Below are 20,082 nucleotides of genomic sequence, written 5' to 3'. Positions count from 1 at the left end.
GTCTGTCCCTTTACAAAATTTTTTCTGAAGCCTTTACCAAGTGATTTCTGTTTATCACTCTTGATCAGGACTGAGGCACATGGCCATCTCTGACTTTCCAGCTTCTAACAGAAAGGCAGAAAGGGAGAAAGAGAGCTGTGAATGGCCCTCGTTTTTATCTGTCCACAAGGTCTGCCACACCTCCCTAGAGCCAACTTGCTCTTACTTTGTTTAGCTTTCTTCAGCAGTAGAGTTTTCATTAGCCAATGGACTGCCTAGCACTGCTATGAATTTCCCATCTTTATTGAATTTAACACTCGTATGAGTACTTGAAACAAGGGAAAAATTACTAATGCCAACTACTTTATAACTCTTTGGTTGAACAAATTGAGTCCTTAAATTATATTGGCATAGTGTGTGACCCCGACAATAGTATAGCTCTTGTTTGGATTAAAAAATAATCACTGTGATTTTTTTTTCCTTTTTAAAAATTTTAAGCCAAAAGAATCTCCAATTACACTGAGGCTTGCTGATCTACCACAGAGTTCTGTTAAATTTCAACCAACCAATACAGCAAGGTCTATATTGAAAGATGCTGAGAAAATTTTGAGAGGAGTACAAAACAATAAAAAAGTACTTGAAGAAAACTTAGAAGCTATTATTCGTGCAAAGGATGGAGCTACTATGTATTATTCATTTATCAATGCTTTATCTGCCAATAGGTAAGACAGGATGTTGGCATTCCAAGGTTATTTATGAAGCTGTCAGCTCACTTTCTTCATTTTTTTCTAAGCACTTAACTTTGCTTAATGCATTTTAATATTTAGAATAGATTATTTATTGTCTTCGAATAAGTGGAACTTTATAGTTGGAATTGTGATATATACTTTAAAATTGTTTTTCTCTTATTGGTATACATCTCCTTTAGTTCTTTTCAAATATTTAATACTGGGCTGGTGAAGTGGCTCAAGTGGTAGATTGCCTGCCTAGCAAGAATGAGGCTCTGAATTCAAAACACAGTATCACAAAAATCAAAAACAAAAACAAAACAAACATTTGATGTAAATTAATACCATTGGTTTTTTTCTTTTCAGGTGAAGGATATTAGGATACACCGTAGATTTAAAACTAGATATGTCTTATATCTGATCCAGGTTCTGTAATCAAGAAAGTAAGGCTAATTTAAGAAAATCCCTTTTTCCTCTCTTGTAGAGAGATGTCAGAGAAAATTAGGATCAGAAAGAAAGTAGATGAATGGATTAAAACCATTTCTGCAGAAATTCAGGTATGTCTTACAAAAAACTGAAAATTAAGTGAATTCTCAAAATATAACATTGGTTCCAATTTATAATTATTATATTTGTTCTCTAAATATTCCTTACATATAAATCCAGTTATAATTCTTAATTTCATTGTCATTGTATTCACTTGATAATAAGTATACTTCTATTTAAAAATTTTATCTTATAAATTGTATATTATGGCTCTTATGTGGTAAATTGTTGAATAGTAACTAAAATATGGGTAATTTGAAAGAAAATTTAGCAAAAATATTTAGAAACGAAAAGAATTATACTTGAAAAAATGTTTTAAGACAGCAGATTAAGAAGCATTGGCTCACTAAAGTAGACACAACAAAGATACTTAAGGAGGGAAAAATCACTCAATTTCCATGGAACAGAAGTCAGTACCAGATGGAAAAACACTTATATCCTTGAAGAGCATGATATATCTTCAGACATCAGCATCGCAAAAGTCTAAGAGTTATTCTTATTAAGGGATCAGTCATATGAAATGCTTGCAGTTTTGCTTGCTTGAAGGAGTACAATTAGCTGTCATTTTGTCTAGAGTGTAGGATGGTTCCTGACTAGAAGACAGATGAGCTTACATGTTTACCCACAGTCGTAGCAAAGTGAAGTGTTAGTTCTGTTTCCACAGTAGTAAACATGTAAATATATTTAAACTTTGTTACTCAGGAATATATATCTCCAATGCAGTTATAAAGAATTTATATTAACTATCACTACGCTTCAGAAAAAAGTTGAACTAAGAGTCTAGTTCTGGCTCTGTAGTAAACTAACATATGTCCCTTTATCACTATGAATTTCACGTAAAATATGTTTATTTAATCCTTCAAAACCTCCACGTAATTGTTTTATTACAAATTACTTGCTTTCATTGAAACTTACTTATTAAATTTAGTTTTTTAAATTCATATGGTTCAAATATCAAAAAGCATTAAAAAAAAAAAGCCCCTCTACTTTATCTGTGGTTCCTATTCCTCTTCCTCTTCCATATGGATTGCTTTTTTAAATCTTTCTTTTTTTTTTTTTTCTTTTTTTTTGGGGGAAGTACTGGGGTTTGAACTCAGGGTCTCATGTTTGCTAGGCAGTGCTCTACCACCAGAGCCCTTTTGCCATTCTCCTTCTCCTACATAAAATACTGGTCTTTTTAGTTCTGGCATTTTTTGTTTGTTTGCTTTGGTTTTTGTTTTTGTAGACAGGGTCTTGCTATGTAGCCAAGACTAGCCTCAAATCCTACTGGTTTAGCCTCCCAAGTTCTGGAATTGCAACTGTGTAACACCATGCCTGGCATCTTTTTAGTTTTCTTGTTTACTCTTTCACAGAATTTTTATTTATGCATAAGATAGTTTCCTTTATTTTTAAGGCATTTAAGACTGCTAAACTATACTTATATATAACAGTAAAGTATAAATGTAATACTTTCTGGTCAAAAGAATTACTATTTGTATAGTTTTTTAAATTTTTTTAATGTTGGTTACTTTAGGATGAACTAGCAAGAAAAGATTATGAACAAAAGAGATTTGATCAGAAGAATCAAAGCACCGTGAAAACTCAGAATAGGAGTAAATATATTAAAACCAATACACAAGACAGAACTGTGAACAAGTCTGTAATTCCAAGAAAACCTGTTGAAAAACATGCAGAAGGGCATTTCAGAAGTCCACCTATGAAAAATATGCCTGCTTCAAGTTTACAGAAAGAGAGGAAAGAAGTAAGACAGATCCTAATCTTGTTTTGTCATATAAAGATTGCATTATAATCAGTAATTTCCTTTAAGGTATAAGTAATGAAGTGGATGTGAAGATGTTTTAAAAATATGAAGGACTATGCAAATGTAAACTATCTTTACACTATTAATATTTGAGGTTTTGAATCCATAATGTGGAAAGCACTGCACCAAATCTGTAGTTCTTTCCTTCTGAGATCTCATGTTTAGTTCTTTCTGTTTAGTTTTTAAAGATAGTGTTTGCTATATGCCTAGGCTAGCCCCAAACTCCTGGGCTCAAGGTGGTATGTCACCAGGTTTAGATTTCATACTTAGAAACATAGTATTATAATTATGGTATATCTAGACATTAATGTTGGTATTAGATATCTTGATTACTATTAGATAATCAAGATTCATAGTACTCAAAAGCATGTTTCATTTTTGTGTACATGTGTGTAGTTGTTTATTTTTAAGTTTAAGAAATGCATATTTAATGCCTAGTGAATGCAAAGCATAGTACTGGATATTTGAATGGAACTTTTTTTTGATTGCCCTAATAGACTTTAATTTTCTTAGTGCCAAGCATAGATTGTTGAGCACATTATTAAAGACTCTGATTTAGTGCTTGGTACTTAGTAAATGCTTAATGAATGCTGCCTTTCTATGGTATTTAGATTATGGTTGAAAGTGGGATCAAGAATGTATAAAGTCAGTCAGGCACCGAGTCTTACACCTATAATCTCAGCTTCTTGGGAGGCAGAGACTAGGAGGATTGCAGTTTGAGGCAATCTTGAAAATACCCAACACAGAAAAGGGCTGGTGGAGTGTCTCAAGTGGTGGAACACCTGCCTAGCAAGCATGAGGCCCTATGTTCAAACCGTAGTACTGCCCCCCCCCCAAATGTGTAAATGAGTTAAAGAAAAGGCTTATTGTCTTTTATTGTATTTAAATATAGTAAATATGTAAAATTTATTTAAACATTTTTGGTGCTGACAGTGCACTTAATAATGTAAAAGCCTTCATGTTTCTTAAGTGTATGATTTTTTATTTAAATTTCATGCTTTTTAAACTCATGTTTGAAAACTATATCCAGAATGTAAGGACTACTTAAAATAGAGGATTTTTTTTGATCTGGTTATTCTTATCATAGTATTTAAGCTAGCAAAAGGAAGCTCAAGAAAATTGAGGTGAATCAATGTCAGTTCTCATAGTTTAATATTTTTATATCCATAGGGGCTTTTGAAATCAACCACAGTTATACAAGATGAGGATTACATGTTACAAATATATGGAAAACCAGTTTACCAGGGTCATCGCAGCACTCTTAAAAAAGGACCGTATCTCAGATTTAATTCTCCGTCCCCAAAGTCCAAGCCACAGAGACCCAAAGTCATAGAACGAGTTAAAGGTAAGAAACCTCATTTTTTTTTCATTTTTCTTTTATTATTCATATGTGCATACAAGGCTTGGTTCATTTCTCCCCCCTGCCCCCACCCCCTCCCTTACCACCCACTCCGCCCCTTCCCTTTCCCCCCCCTCAATACCCAGCAGAAACTATTTTGCCCTTATTTCTAATTTTGTTGTAGAGAGAGTATAAGCAATAATAGGAAGGAACAAGGGTTTTTGCTGGTTGAGATAAGGATAGCTATACAGGGCATTGACTCACATTGATTTCCTGTGCGTGGGTGTTACCTTCTAGGCTAATTCTTTTTCATCTAACCTTTTCTCTAGTACCTGAAAACCTCATTTTTTGTGTTTTACCTCATTTTTATGGCATCAATTTATTATTTTTTGCTTTTTTATTTATACTTCTACATACAGTTCAACTAATACAATGCTTAGGTACAGAAAAATAATTCCAGAACTTACAGAGCAACATTTGCTGTTCATTATCACAAAATGTTTAGAAGCACTTTTGAGTTTTGTTTGTTCTCAAAGAGCATTAGGTAGTAGAAGCAAATTTTTTTTGTTGCTTTTGCACATGAATAAAAATATCTTCATTTAACACAGCATGTTTTGACATGTCATATCAACCATTTTACTGGTGTATTTAAATATAACAGTTAAATATTGAGTCTTTCAACTTTGGCTGCATTTCTGAAGTTGCTCAGCTTATACCATTAACAGTTAGTAGGCTACTTTGACAACTGCAATAATTAGTAAAACCAGACCATCTTCTTTTCATCCTTTCTAGAAGTTGGAACTGTGGCAGTTGCTTTAGTTCCTTTTCCTTTCCAAAAGTTAGGTGATCAGTGTGTGTCAGGTTAACAAAAAATCCTACTGATTTTTCAGTAAAACATATAGTTTATGAATGGTATTTATCCTGATGTTTCCTCTCATTTACAGGAGAGTTATTATTATATTATATTTGGAGTATTGGCCCAAACAATATATGCACGTATGAATAAATGAATAAAAGAAATATATTTGGAGTATTGAAAGCCTTTTCAAAGAGTAGCTTAAGGTTTTGAAATACTTTCAAAAGCCCAAAATGACTTTTTAAAAGTAGCCTTTTTAAGGTAAAAGTAGTGACAGTCTATAGACATATGCTCATCCTGGGGTCTTGGTACTTGCTATATTTCCTCTCTCTAGAAAACTTTTCCTTCAGACACTTGCAAGGCTCACCCCCTCAGTCCTTTTCTTTTTTTCTTTCTTTTTTTTTTCATTTTTATCAGTATATGATAGTTAATACAGAGGGTTTTATTGTGACATATACATTTATTATACCCCAGTTTGGTTCATCCCCTCCATTATTCTACCTCCTACTCCATTCCCTTCTTAAAATAATGTCAACAAGTTTCAGTGTTCCATATTAATATGTGTATAGAAAATACATCAACCGTATTCACTCTCCTTTACCCTCTTCATTTTCCCTCCCTCTTCTACTATTGCCTTCTCCTTTTTTTAAAAAAATTATTCATTTATTCACATGTGCATACATGGTTTGGGTCATTTCTCCCCCCTGCCCTCCTACTCTATCCTCTCCCCCTCCCCCTTCCCCTCCCTCCTTTTACCCTCTCCTTAACATGACCTGTTTTACATTCCTATCCTTCATTGTTTACATGTCTGTTCATTATTCAGTGGAGTTTTGCCATGGTATTTTATCTATAAACATGTTGTGCTTAAATCAGTCTAACCCCTCCACTACTCTTTCCTTCCCCTTTCTCCCCTACCCTGTATTATTCAACAGTTTTTAGTGTGCTTTTTTTGTGTCTTGTTCCTACATAGATGTGATGTATGTCATTATTATTCACTCTCTAGCATTCTTTTCTTCCTCCCTTAGTCTCCTCTAACAGTTCCACTTTTGGAAATGTGTTCTGTATATATTTATATGTATATATGATAGTGCTTGTATTTATATTGATCTACCTTCCACCTATGAGCAAAAACATGACCTTTGGCTCTCTGAACCTGGCTAACTTCACTTAAAATGATGTTCTCCATTTCCATCCATTTATGTGCGAAAGACAACATTTCATTCTTTATGGCTGAATAAAATTCCATTGTGTATAATTACCACATTTTCTTAATACATTCATCAGTTTTAGGGCATCTGGGTTGTTTCCATAGCTTAACTATTGTTAACAATGCTGCAATAAACATGGGTATGCAAGTGTCTTTATTGTAACCTGATTTATATTCCTTCCAATATATGCCTAGAAGTGGAATTGCTGGATCATGTGGAAGTTCTATTTTTAGATTTTTGAGGAGTCTCCGAACTGTTTTCCATAGTGGCTATACTAATTTACATTCCCACCAACAGTGTTTGAAGGTTCTTTTTTCCCCATCTTTGCCCAACATTTGTTGTTTGTGTTCTGTGTGTGTGTGTGTGTGTGTGTGTGTGTGTGTGTGTTCTTGATGATAGCCATTCTAATAGGAGTGAGGTGGAATCTTAATGTGGTTTTGATTTGCATTTCCTTTATGGCCAGGGATGTTGGGCATCCCTGTTTTTTTGGCCCTTTGTACTTCTTCCTTTGGAAAAGCTTTGCCCATTTCTTCATTGGGTCATTGATTCTTTGGGAATCAATAGCTGGCAAAGACTTTCTCTCATCCTCTGGGCTGCCTCTTCAGCCTGGTGGTCATTTCCTTTGCTGTGTAGAAGTTTTTAGTTTCATGTAGTCCCATTTGTTAATCCTTTCTCTTAGTTGCTGAGCCATTGGAGTTCTATTTAGGAAGTTATTGCTTATGCCTGTAAATTCCAGTATATTCCCTGCTCTTTCTTGCACTAGTTTCAAAGTTTCAGGCCTAATAGTAAGGTCTTTGATCCCCTTTGAGTTGATGTTTGTGCAGGGTGAAAGACATGGATCTAGTTTCAGTCTTCTACATACAGATAACCAGTTTTCTCAGTCACATTTGTTGAAAAGGCTGTCTTTTCTTCACTGTTTTGGGCATCTTTGTCAAAAATCAAGTGACCGTAACTGTGTAGATTTATGTCTGGGTCTTTTATTCTGTTCCACTGGTCTTCGTGTCTGTTTTTGTGCCAGTACCATACTATTTCTATTGCTATGGCTCTGTAGTTTAGTTTAAAGTTGGGTATTGTTATACCTCCAGTGTTGCTCTTTTTGCTCAGTATTGCCTTGGCTATTCTCGATCTTTTGTGTTTCCATATGTCTGTGAGGAATATCTTTGGAATTTTGGTGGGGGTTGCTTTGAATGTATAGATTGTTTTGGTAGTATAGCATTTTCATATTAACTCTGCTGATTTGTGAGCATAGGGATCTTTCCATTTTCTGATATCTTCTTCAGTGACTTACAGTTTTTATTGTAGAAGTCCTTCATTTTCTTTGATAGCTAATTTTTTGAGGCTATTGTAAATGGAATTGATTCCCTGAATTCTTTCTCGGTCTATTCTGTGTTGGTATATAGAAAAGCTACTGATTTTTGTATATTGATTTTTGTATTCTGCTACTCTGCTAAAGGTGCTTATGATGTCTAGGAGTTTTTTAGGTTTTTTAGGTATAAGATCATGTTATCTGCAAATAGAGATAATTTAACTTTTTCCTTTCCTATTTGAGTCCTTTTATTTCTTTTTCCTGTCTTATTGTTCAGGCTAGGAATTCTAAGACTATGTTGAATAAGAGTAGTTCTTTTAGACTTCTGCTCTTAGATATTAGTGCCTCAGAGGTCTACCCTGACCATCTAATCTAACGAATTGTCTTCTGTCCCTCTTTTTCCCCCTGCTCCTTCCTTACTGTTATTAATAGCAGTTTTCATTATCTGATATTATATTATGTTTATTTCTTCATGAGGAAAAGTACTCATTCAAAAGAATCAGTGAGGGCTGGTGGAGTGACTCAAGTGGTAGAATGCCTGCCTGGCAAGCATGAGGCCCTGAGTTCAAACCCCAGTACCACCAAATACAAACAAAAAAAGAATGAAGAAATATTAGAGAACAAAATGAAAAAATAAAGATACTGTAGTAAAATTTTTCTTTCTGGGATTGTAAATGAAAGAAAACTATATTTAAAAATCTAGCTAGGTATGGTAGCACACAGATATAATGCTAGCACTCAGAAGACTGAGGTAGGAGGATTATGAGTTCTAGACCAGGCAGGCTACATAGTTTGACCCAGTCTCCAAAAACAAAACAAAACAAGAACCAAAGTCTAGATGTATAAATCTACTCATGTGTTAAAAGTAAAAATATAGTAATGTCAGGAAATGTTTATAAAATATTTTAGTCTCCTTTTCTTCCTACTTTTACTTTTTTTTCTTCACTTTCTTTTTTTATCTAAAGAGACAGATAATCAAATTGTGTTTTTAGGAATTGAGGATATAATGTCTGTATAACTCTATCACAGAAGCTGTATAAGTTCATCATTCTCTCAGAGGCTGGAAAACTATGGTCTACATGTGAGCTGCCTATTGTGTGTACAAATTTGTAAAATAAAATAAAATAAAATAAAATTTTATTTGTTTATTGTCTGTAGCTGCTCTTATGATAGCAACACTGAGGCCACATGTCCAGCAAGACCAAACTCTCTACTGTCTGGCCGTTTAAGAAATGGCCTCCTGTCAATCTCTGGTCTATATGTTATTTCTGTTTTGGGGCCCTCTAACCTTGTTAAATTGAATGAAATTTTTCTGTGAAGAAGAGTTGCTGTATTTTTAGATGACTAGATAGTAGATACTCAAATAGTATTTTAACTTTTATTTATTTATTCATTTATTATGGAAGTACTGGGGTTTGAACTCAGGGCCTTATGCTTGCTAGGCGGGCACTCTACCACTTGAGACCCTTACCCAGCCCCTTCAAATAATATTTTAAAATATCTGCCATTGATGATTATTACAGGCACTAAAGTAAAGTCAATAAGAACACAGACTGACTTTCATGCAACAAAACCTATGAAGATGGATTCTAAAATGCAACATCCCACTCCTGCACTACCTCATGGCGATCAGCAATATTTGTTTAGTCCAAGCAGAGAAATGCCTACTCTTTCAGGTACACTAGAAGGCCATCTAATTCCTATGGCAATACTTTTAGGTAAGAACCAACAAAATATGTTGGGTAATTTTAATTTCATATGAGAAGTAGCAGAACTTATAAAATGGAACATATACAGTAGTCACCTATGTGTTGTTTATAAATGTGGGGAGGGCTTCAGAATGTATCTTATGCTGTGTGATAGCAATCTCTGAAAATAAGTGAGTTCCTGCTGTATTTTCACCACAACATTCTTTTGGTAATGGACAGTACATTACTGTATCTGAAATGATTAGATATGTCATTGATATAATACTTCAAGAATTCAAGCTTGACTGGCTTGTTAATATTGTCATGTCTTAGGAGAAGTACTGTAAGGCACTTTTATGTACTTTTGAACTAGGCTATGATAGGTCAGAGTGGTGATAATGGAGGGAAAGCTAACTGTCCATTGGTGCTTTCCTTTCATATGAGAGAATAGCCACAAAGATCTAGGTAATAGAGTAGATTTTTCTCTTCATTTTAGAAATAGTTGACTTATTTTCTTCCCTTAATTTCTTAGGACAAACCCAAAGTAATAGTGATTCCATGCCATATACTGGAGTAATTATAAACAAGCCACATCCTATAACTGTGACTACTTCCATTCCTCCATCATCTCGAAAAGTAGAGGCGAGAGTAAAGAAACCTAATATAGCAGTTGTAGAAATGAAGTCAGAAAAAAAGGATCCTCCTCATCTTACTGTACAGGTATGCCAGGGTGCATGAGCAGAAAATTGTAAAGCAAAAAATCTTTGATTTAACATTAGTAATTAAAATTTATTATATTGCTTCCTGAAGACTTTGCTTTCATTATGGCTCCTGTGATATTAATGTGGTATCTGTATTCTCTGCATTATTTAAGTTATTCTAGGCCAGTAATTCATATGTAGGTGACTCAACAATATCTAAAAGAGGATAATTGAGCAGTATATTATAATTAATTTTTAAAATGAGTTAATGTGCATCACTCAGATAACTAATACTTCAGATTTTACATAAACATGTAAGACTTGATAAATGTCGACAGAACTTTTTATATGGAAAAGACTAAATTATGTTATTGATTCTCCCCAACTTAATGTATCATTTTAGTGAATTTCTAATTTAAAGAATAACCAGGAGTTTTTTTTTCCCCTTAAACCTGAACATTTTGATACCTGGAAGAATAAAGGGTTTAGAAAAGTTAGAAGTTTTGGTACTAGTCTAATAGAATTTCAGAATTAGCCTTTGTTATTTAAAAAGAATGTGTAATGTGATGGAAGCTTCCTATGTTAGTGAGAAATAGGATTCATGTAAATGAAATAATGTATGTTGGCTCAACAATGTGAGAAAATGATCAGTTTTAGACTATAAATTACTGTTGTGTAGCAAAATAGACAATACACTAAACTATCCAATATATAAGCAGAAAAATTAGAAAATAATTAGATGGAATCCTTATCAAAGCTGAAGCTAACTAGATATGAGAGAGGAAAACTTAGATATGTTAGAAAAGTAGGTACAAAACCTAAAGGTTACATGTGTAAAAGAAAATCCTAAATAGAAAGGAAAACAATAAGTATTAGAGACATGGCTCAAGTGGTAGAGCCTGTAACTCACACATGTGAAGCCCTGAGTTCAAGCCCCAGTACCACAAGAAAAAAGGAAAGCAATATACAGTGAGAATATATGAAAGGAATATGCTAGTGAGAGTTAATGTTTACAGCTGGCACCGATGGCTCCGTAATCCTAGCTACTTGGGAGGATAAGATCAGGAGGATGGCAGTTCAAGGCCAGTCCAGGCAAATAGTTCATGAGATCTCATCTTCAAAATAACCAGAGCAAAATGGACTGGAGGTGTGACTAAAGCAGTAGAGCACTGCTTTGCAAGCACAAAGCCCTGAGTTCAAACCCTAGTCCCACCAAAAAAAAATGTTTCAATGTAGTGATTAAATATAAATTTAAAGATGTCAATAAATTAATGAGAAAACATGTAGATCAAAATACAGAAATATTCAAGGAATATGAATTAGATTCTCCAAAAGAGTAAGTACAGTTTATCAACAAGCAAATTAAGTTTATATTTCCTCATAGCCAAGATAATGCAATAAAGCTTTATTTTAAAACTGTTGTTGAAGAAGCAGTCGTATTATCTAATTGCATTTAAAGGTTGGATAAAACTTACATTTAATTATGGTTTTGATATATAGATAGAGGTTGGGTTGCATTTTGCCAGTGATTTACCAAGATTCTTGAATATTCATGCCCTGTGGCCCAAGAAGTTAATCTAATATCTATCCAGCATAATGAAATAACTCAAAGTTTAGGAAGAAACCCCTGTATATAAAATATAAAGTTTTTTTGTGATGGAAAAAAATTGGAAACATCCTAAATGTTTACCCATAATTAAAGCATGTTTATTGAAACACTATGTGGTTATTTTAAAACATGAAGTCTATACAGAAAAAAGTGTGATACGGTGGTTATGACATAATAAAAATGAATTGTCAGAATTAGAACTATTTTAGATTTATGTATGCCTAAGTAAAAAGAAAAAGAGAATACAGTAATAAAAATGAAACTATCTTAACATATGATTTTGTATTTTCTTCTTTTGATAGTTTATGAGATACACGTTTAAAATTAAAACAAAACTGTCAGAAATTGGCTTCACAAGAAAAATTTAAAGGGCATATATTTCTCTATATTTTTGACAAATATTTGAGTCAGAATGATCAAAAGAATGCTCAATGTTGTGTTCTATTGTAGGTATTACCTAGTGTAGATATTGACAGCATTTCATACAGCAGTGCTGATGGTGGTTCCCTGTTGCCTAGTCCCAAAGAAGCCTCTCTTCCTCCTTTGCACACCTGGATTCAGGTAGATGTCAGAGTTCTATCATATTGTTTTAATGTTTAAATGTCTGACTGCCATTATTCCATAAAAAGCTTTCTATCAAACCATAATCTACTGTAGTAATTTAGGTTTTTGAAGAAAAGTTCAAAATGAATCTCAAATTGTTTATGTACTTGAAAAAGAAAGTTTGTTTCAGATCTTTATATTTGTAAATATTCAGAACTCTTATTTAAGTAACTTTCAGGTAACTTAAGTTGTTAGACTCTTGTATGTGAAAAAAGAATTTCCCTCTCTTTTGTAAACAATCTTTGCTTTACATGAGAATTACAGATTTTTTGAATTTGAGTTTTCTAGTAACAATAGAGTTTATATATGGGGATATTACACTGTCATACTTTTGTTACCATGCAAAAATATACATCTCTTGTGCTTGCTTCAGCAGCACATATACATATGTGTGTATATATCTTCCTGTTATTTATTTGCTTCTGAATAATGAAGTTATAGCTTTTACTGTAGCAAAGTACCACTGTAACTTGTCTCACGTTTTATCTTTTGTAAGCAAATTTGGTCATTGAAGGTCAGTTTTAAAGAGAAAACACCAATAATCTCTCATAATTACAAATAATAAAATAGACTGACCCTAAGTAGAACTCATGCCTCATTTAACTTTTCATCAGTAATTTTGTTTTCATCAGAAGTTTATAGAAACATTAATAAAAATGCATTTGGGATTTTTTATCATTCTACTCTTAGTGAGAGGCTGTTATGGTTTTTGGTGACTAGATTTTATATAGCAAGGCCCATGTATTAAATTTGTGAAATGACTATTTTTTTTAAATTATTTGATTCTTTTTGTGATTTTGTGTTTGTGTATACTTACATGGCTAACATACAAAAATACTTTATCTTAACTATAGCAGCTAAATCATGATCCTATTAACCTGTTGATCAACTGACTTAAGTTGCATTTATTGTTGGAGTCCTATAAATATTAATTTTTGATACTTATATTTAATATTTTAAAGAAATAATTTTTGTAGCTATTGAAATGATGACCTAATTCCTTAGGGACTAGTGGATCTCATTTACTAATTTAATAAATTCTGAACAGGATACTAAAATAAAAAATAGGGCTATGTGATTATAAGTTTATACTATATGTGGAAATGTGATAAATTATATGTAAATTTTTAAAAGTTGATAACAACCAAAACTTTCCGAAAATGTTATTTCTTTAGACTCCAGAATTTGTGAAGGTGGATGAAGAAGAAGTGAAGTTTCCAGGAACTAATTTTGATGAAGTAATTGATGTTATACAGGTAACAAAGATTAGAAACCATGAAAAGTTATTTTTCTACCAATATTTTTCTAGGTGGTTGAATACCTTTGGACTATCAATATTGTGCTATAGTGCTTTGAGAAACTCACTTTTACTTCTAAGTTAATTATACTTTTATTTTAAAAAATTACAAAGTTTTCGTCATCACCTTGCACCTCCATGCCACTTGTATCTTATCTTGCCTGCTTCATTTCTTCTTTCTTTCCATTTCTTTTGGTTGCCTTGTCCTCTATCTGTCCATTCTTCATTCTATTACATTTATGTCTTGATTTCTGGAGTAGTGGCAAAGTCATCACTTAGTTTATATTGAGAGAAAAAAATGTGTATAGTCCAGAATTCACAGGAATGTCCTGTATGGAAGGCAGAGTTATAGAAATGATAGAAATAATAAAGCAGGAGGGGAAAAAGGAGGAAATGAACTATGATGACAGGAGGAAAGATCACAGAACATAGAAAATACTTGAATATTAATGTCAATAGACTTTAGAGAATATTTTTCACTTTTGTTTGACTTTGAGCTAAGACTAGTTTTATTAATCAAAAAATGAAATCTTAATTTTAGAATGTGCAGAGGTATGCAATATGTCAGTCTTATCTGCTCACAGATATTTCTTCTTAGGTGAATGCCACATGAGTTTTTCTATTCCTAATGCCCAGCAAAGATCTTTAATAAAACTGGTTATCTAGGGCTGGCTGAGTAGCTCAAGTAGTAGAGCACCTTTCTTGCAAGTTCAAGGCCCTGAGTTCAAACTCCAGTACTGCAAAATAAAAAAAGCTGGTTATTTAGATTTTAAAGACAAGGGTTCCTACTCCAGCTCTGCCACTTACTACCTGAGGACTTCATTTTTTGATAAGATATTAATGAATTATGATATTTAAAGGCTGAACTTTTTGAGATATGTATTGAATTGTAAAATGATACATTTGTGGTTTACTTCAGAATGATATGTACAGGGGAAATCGATGGAGGAAGGGCAGTTTACATGATAGAATTAACCACAAGTTGAAAATTGTTGAAGTTTGAAACCAGATAAATACAATTCATGTTATTTATATATAACATATAGTACATGGGAACTATTTTGTTTATTTTTAAATGTCTATGGCAGTTTCATAATAAAAATGTTAAAATTCCTGAAATAAATTTTGAGCATAATATGATCATGAAAATAATGAGTGAAGTGATCTAACTGCATATTTACATGTAAATTATAGGTTGTGTTAGAGCAAAGAATGATGTTTTGAAATACTAGTTTTTATGATAACTCAAATTTCTAAAGGGAAATAAATGTTAGTAATGTTTTATTCAGGAATGATCAAGTTTTCTAGTTTGTTTACTGACTATAGTGTGTGTGTGTGTGTGTGTGTGTGTGTGTGTGTGTGTGTGTGTGTATGTGTGTGTATGTATGAGAGATATGGATGAACCCATATCCTAACACGTGCTAGGCAAGTGCTCTGTCACTGAACTACACTTCCAGCCCAAATATTGGGTTTTAAAAGACAAACTAATTGTGTAATTGAGGTTTCTGTAATTGTAACATACATGATTAATATGTATGTTATAGTTAATGTAATACTGCCTAATTAGAAATACTGTTAATTTCAAAGTGTTGGTTAATTCATCTAGCTAAGTTCCTCCTTACAGTTGGCATTTAGTAAATGTTGAAGAAATAAGTGAATATAATAGTTTTGTTTTTATTACCAGGAAGAAGAACAATGTGATGAAATTCCAGAATATTCTGAACCAATGCTGGAGTTTAACAGAAGTGTTAACATTGTTTCTACAAAATATAATGGTCCTCCATTTCCTCCCATTGTTTCTGCATTTCAGCCTACTACTGATGTTCTGGATAAAGTAATTCAGAGAAAAGAAACACTGGAAAATAGTTTAGTTCAGTGGTGAGTTTGCAATGGTATTGGTATGATTAGAATCATAGTAGCAAATATAAACAGAAAGTACTAAATTTTAGTTGAAAAACTTCCTTGTCTTTATTAGTTTATTAAACTGTTCCTTTGTGGAAAATCACTGGAAACTATTTGATGTAATGCCAAGGGCATAACTAACTATTGGAAGTATTGTTTTGCCCATGAATATTTGTTTTTAGGCTATCTTCTAGTGCAAAAGAGGCTGCTATTGAGTAACAGAATATTTAGGATACTAACAATGTAATTTCAGCATGTAAGACCTCAAAATGAATGTGCACAGAACAAAAGCTTTAAAAATATATATACCAGATTGTTACCTCTGTGTATCCCTGAACCAAGGTTTAAAGTTTATATATATTTTCTGCATTTTCAGCAATCAACGTCTACCATTGTATAAGAAGAATTTTTAAGGAGACTACTAGCTGCTCTAAAGAAATGTACCAAAAGAAGTCTCCTATTCTGTTCCTCTTTTCCTTTCCTTTCCTCTTCCCCTTCCTGAAAATGACCTTGAAAATAAATTTTGTTTCCTTTTTAAGAAGAAAACTATCCTATATTGCACTCTATGTATTTATTTCCCTGAAAGAGGGCAATTGGCCTTTTTTCTCACTCTTACCTGATACGGTTTTGTATGTATGCTCTGAGTATAAGTCAAAACTGTTATACTCATCATGTGCCAGATAATCTTATTTTAGATTCAGGGGTTCTGTTAAACTTTTCATTAGACTAATATGAAAGATTTCAATTTGATTTCATGATCCATTTCCCACAATGAGATTCTGTTTCATGTGGTTGACCTTGTTAGAAGATAGTTTTTTCTTTCCACATGTAACTTTCAGATGACTTCTTTCATATATAAATGTTTGTGCCCATAGGTGAAGTTTATTTTTAAGGACGAGATTTATAACATTTTATACATCTCAACCAAATTTAGAAATTCTTAACTTTTATCTCTTCAGGGTAGAACAAGAAATAATGTCAAGAATTATCTCTGGGTTCTTTCCAGTCCAGCAACAGGCCAGACTTAATGCCAGTGTTTCAGTCAGTGAGGCAAGTAAAGCATCAACTTCTGACATTGGTAAGTAAAATTGTTGTTATTAAAAAAAAAAACAAACAAAAAACCGTTAGTTCATTGTGAATTTATATACCCCAGAGGTTCCTACCTCCTTATTCTATATTGCAGCTTTCAAGTTATTAAGCCACTTCCTGTCCTACTTTCTAACTCTATTAATCTATCATATTACTTTATATACACGCATGTATATTTGATATATAATTATCTGATAGTAATATGCTTAGTTTGCATATCTTTTTTTTTTGTTTGCATATCTTTCTTACTCTCTAGATAGACTAAATTACTCAGGCTTAAAGGTGTTTCTTTGTGCCTAGCCCTTAACACCTAGTAAGAGTTTAAGTGTTCATTGAATGGTTAAATGAGCCTCTTTGTTAAGGAGCCCTTGTGATTCTTCTCTCTCATTCTCCCTTTTCCTCTTCCTTCTCCTCTTCTTTTTACCTCCCCTCCTCCTCCCTCTTCTCCATTAGCCTTTTTGAGATTATAATTTACTTACCTTAAAATTCACCAATTCTAAGTGTACAGTATTTTGACAAATACATAAAGCAAGGCATTAGCCACATAATCATGATGTGGATTTTGATTATCCCCCAAAGTTCCCTTATGCCACTTTGCAAATTATACCTAACTTCCACCCCTGCCCAGTGGTCCCTTACAACCACGGATCTGCTGTCTAGTACTGTATTTTAATATTTTCTAGATTTCATGCATCTATAAGCATACAAAATAGAGTTTTTTTATTGGCTTATTTAGCATAATGCTTTGACAATCATGTAGTATTATGCCTTATGGATATATTATAATTTATTAATCCATTTACCAGTTGATGAACATTTATAGTCTTTTAGTTCTGGGATATTATAAATAAAGCTGCTAAGAACATTTGCAGAGAAATCTTTGTGTAGACGCATCTTTTAATTTCTCTTGGTCATATGATAAATAAAATGTTTATAAGAAACTGCTAAGTTGGGCACCAGTCACTCGTGCTTGTAATCATAGATACTCAGAAGGAAGAGATCAAGAGGATTGGGGTGCAGCCCAGGGGAAATAATTTACAAGACCTTGTCTCAAAAATACTCAGCACAAAAAAAGGGCTGGTGGAGTAGCTAAAGCAGTAAGAGCACCTCCCTAACAAGCATGAGGCCCTGAGTTAAAACACCAGTGCCAGAAAAAAAAAAAAAGAAACAAGAAACTGCTAAATATTTTCCAAAGTGGGTGTACCATTTGTGTGCATGAAAGTTCCAGTTGCTCCACATCTGCACCAATATGTGGTGGTGTCACTGTTTTTATTCTAGGCATTCTGATCATATATGGAGATGTCTCATTGCGGTCTTTATTTGCATTTCCTTAATTATACTGCCTAAGTAATATACTACTAATGGTGACTACTATGCAAATTTTTATGTGTTTATTTGTCATTTGTATATTTACTTTGGTGAAATATTTCAAGTGTTTTGCTCATTTTTACTGAGTTCTAATGTTCTTTATTCTGGATGCAGGTTCTTTATTAGATATGTGTTTTTGCAGATATGTTCTCCTAGATTCTGTCAGTGCTGGTGATTGAACCCAGAGCTCATGCAAGTGCTCTACCACTGAACAACACTCAACCCCAAGAGTGAAATGTGTCTTGCCTTTTTGCTTTCTCAGCATTATCTTTGGAAGACAAAAGATTAATTCTGATGAAGTCTAATTGATTAATTTTTCTTTTATAGTTTGTGGAATTATTTTGGACACACTGCTTAAGCAGTAATTTGCCTAAGCCTAACTCAAGATCATTAAGAGTTTCTCCTATGTTTTCTTGTAAAAGGTGTGTGGTTTTAGATTATGCTTTTAGGTTTATGCTGGGAATCAAGCACTCTACCACTGATCACCATCCCCAGCTCTATATGGTATATTTTGAGCTAAATTTTATATATGATATGAATGAAGTAAGGATTCAGGGTTTTTCTTGGCACATGGATTTTCAATTGGCTATAAATGTGTGGATCTGTTTCTGGACTTTGTGTGTGTGTGTGTGTGTGCATGTGGTGTGGGGGTTGAACGCAGGGTCTCATGATTGCTACTTGAAAAAATTATTTTCAAGTTTCTATGTTTTGTCTTCTTTTCCATTTTTCCAGTTTGCTTGTACCCTTAGTTATCCTATGTCAGCTGATGGCAGCTAAGCTATGTATCTAGACTGAAAAATGACAGTTATGCCTGTTGAATATTCTACTTGATGCTCCACCAGCATCCCAAATTTGGCATGTCCAGTATGAATCTCATTTTTGTAACCAAAACTGCTCTTCCTTTCTTCTTTGTTTCTCTTAATGGTATCAGTTTTCCCATTCCCCAAAGTTTTAGCATTATTGTTGGTTCTATTTTCTTTTCTTTGTTCTTCTTCAGTTCCCTGTCAGCCACAATCTACATCACAGCTACATACACTTTGTTGTTGCATTTGACTAATTCTTCCTATTTAGTATACCTCACACCCATCCTTCTACTGCTACTATCTTAAGTTTTCTTTCATCATCTCATTTTTTTCAAGGAAGGAAAAAAAATAACCAAGTTAGAAGAAAATCTAGGTTTTTCTAGGTGAAAATTTTCAAAATGAGAATTTAGATTCTATACTGTTCTCTGTAAAAGCTTGTAGTTTTGCTTTTGTTTTTCTAATGTCTGAGGAGGGCTTTTGGGCTTTATGACAAATAGGTTCTGATTTTTGGTCATGCCAAAACAATGAATTATGGAAACTTAAAGGATGTATTTACATATTTTGTCAAACCTAAGTTACCATCAATTGTACTAAAGAAGTACTCTATGGAGAGACTGCAACCCCACTGGGTTTACAGATCATTGTTCACATATTTCTACACAGAGCTTTAGAAATATCACTTTGAGTTCAGTAAAGTCCCTAACAGAAGTTTTACTTAATTTATGTACATTCATGTAAGTAAAAAGTACAACCTATTGGAAAAATAATAGACCTAGAGCGTCTAATAACAGGCACCTAACCTGCTGTAAATGTTGAATGAGGCTTTGCATTTTCATTTTTGTTCTTCCTTCCACACCCATATTCATATATATTAGTATCTCTAAAATTTTAAGAATTAAGGTTTGTATTGAAGACCATTTCTTGCCTACTTACAAAATCTTAAATTTTTTAGTGGAAGGAACAAGCAGTGGTGCTCTTCAGCTTTTTGTTGATGCTGGGGTTCCTGTGAATTCAGACATGGTTAGCCATCTTGTGAATGAAGCTCTTGCTGAGACCATAGCTGTCATGCTGGGTGACAGAGAAGCAAAGAAGCAAGATCCTGTTGCTACAAGTGTTTCTGGTGATATTTCAACAAATGAAACATACTTGCCGGTAGGAGTGATTCTCCTTTCCTGACTTAAAAGTTCTGGGAAATTTTTGATATGTTTATCAAAGAATGGTAAAATAGATAATTTTAAACTGAAAATCATGAGCTCACA

At 33.3% G+C, this 20,082-nt stretch overlaps 1 protein-coding gene across 13 annotated transcripts in view; it reads left to right on the top strand.

Annotated features, from left to right (window-relative positions):
• Nucleotides 1-20,082, top strand: part of Kiaa0586 (KIAA0586 ortholog) — a 100,504-nt gene that overhangs the window by 23,522 nt on the left and 56,900 nt on the right. For 9 of the 13 annotated variants that reach the window (XR_012446157.1, XR_012446158.1, XM_074067891.1 and 6 more), the window contains 11 exons: nucleotides 478-701; nucleotides 1,192-1,264; nucleotides 2,767-2,994; nucleotides 4,225-4,399; nucleotides 9,287-9,481; nucleotides 9,984-10,171; nucleotides 12,212-12,322; nucleotides 13,540-13,620; nucleotides 15,346-15,539; nucleotides 16,523-16,641; nucleotides 19,776-19,975. Coding sequence is in view for 11 of the 13 variants with exons in the window: in XM_074067891.1 (XP_073923992.1) it covers nucleotides 478-701; nucleotides 1,192-1,264; nucleotides 2,767-2,994; nucleotides 4,225-4,399; nucleotides 9,287-9,481; nucleotides 9,984-10,171; nucleotides 12,212-12,322; nucleotides 13,540-13,620; nucleotides 15,346-15,539; nucleotides 16,523-16,641; nucleotides 19,776-19,975 (1,788 nt within the window). In the remaining 2 variants the exon portion in view is untranslated. The remainder of the gene's footprint in view (nucleotides 1-477; nucleotides 702-1,191; nucleotides 1,265-2,766; nucleotides 2,995-4,224; nucleotides 4,400-9,286; nucleotides 9,482-9,983; nucleotides 10,172-12,211; nucleotides 12,323-13,539; nucleotides 13,621-15,345; nucleotides 15,540-16,522; nucleotides 16,642-19,775; nucleotides 19,976-20,082) is intronic. The other 4 variants (XM_074067892.1, XM_074067896.1, XM_074067895.1 and 1 more) reach the window with 4 other exon arrangements.

The sequence above is a fragment of the Castor canadensis genome, chromosome 3 (genome assembly GCF_047511655.1).
Source record: "Castor canadensis chromosome 3, mCasCan1.hap1v2, whole genome shotgun sequence".
Taxonomy (NCBI): Eukaryota; Metazoa; Chordata; class Mammalia; order Rodentia; family Castoridae; genus Castor; species Castor canadensis.
Note: the sequence above shows the minus strand (reverse complement) of the source record. Positions and strands in the feature narration are given on the sequence as shown.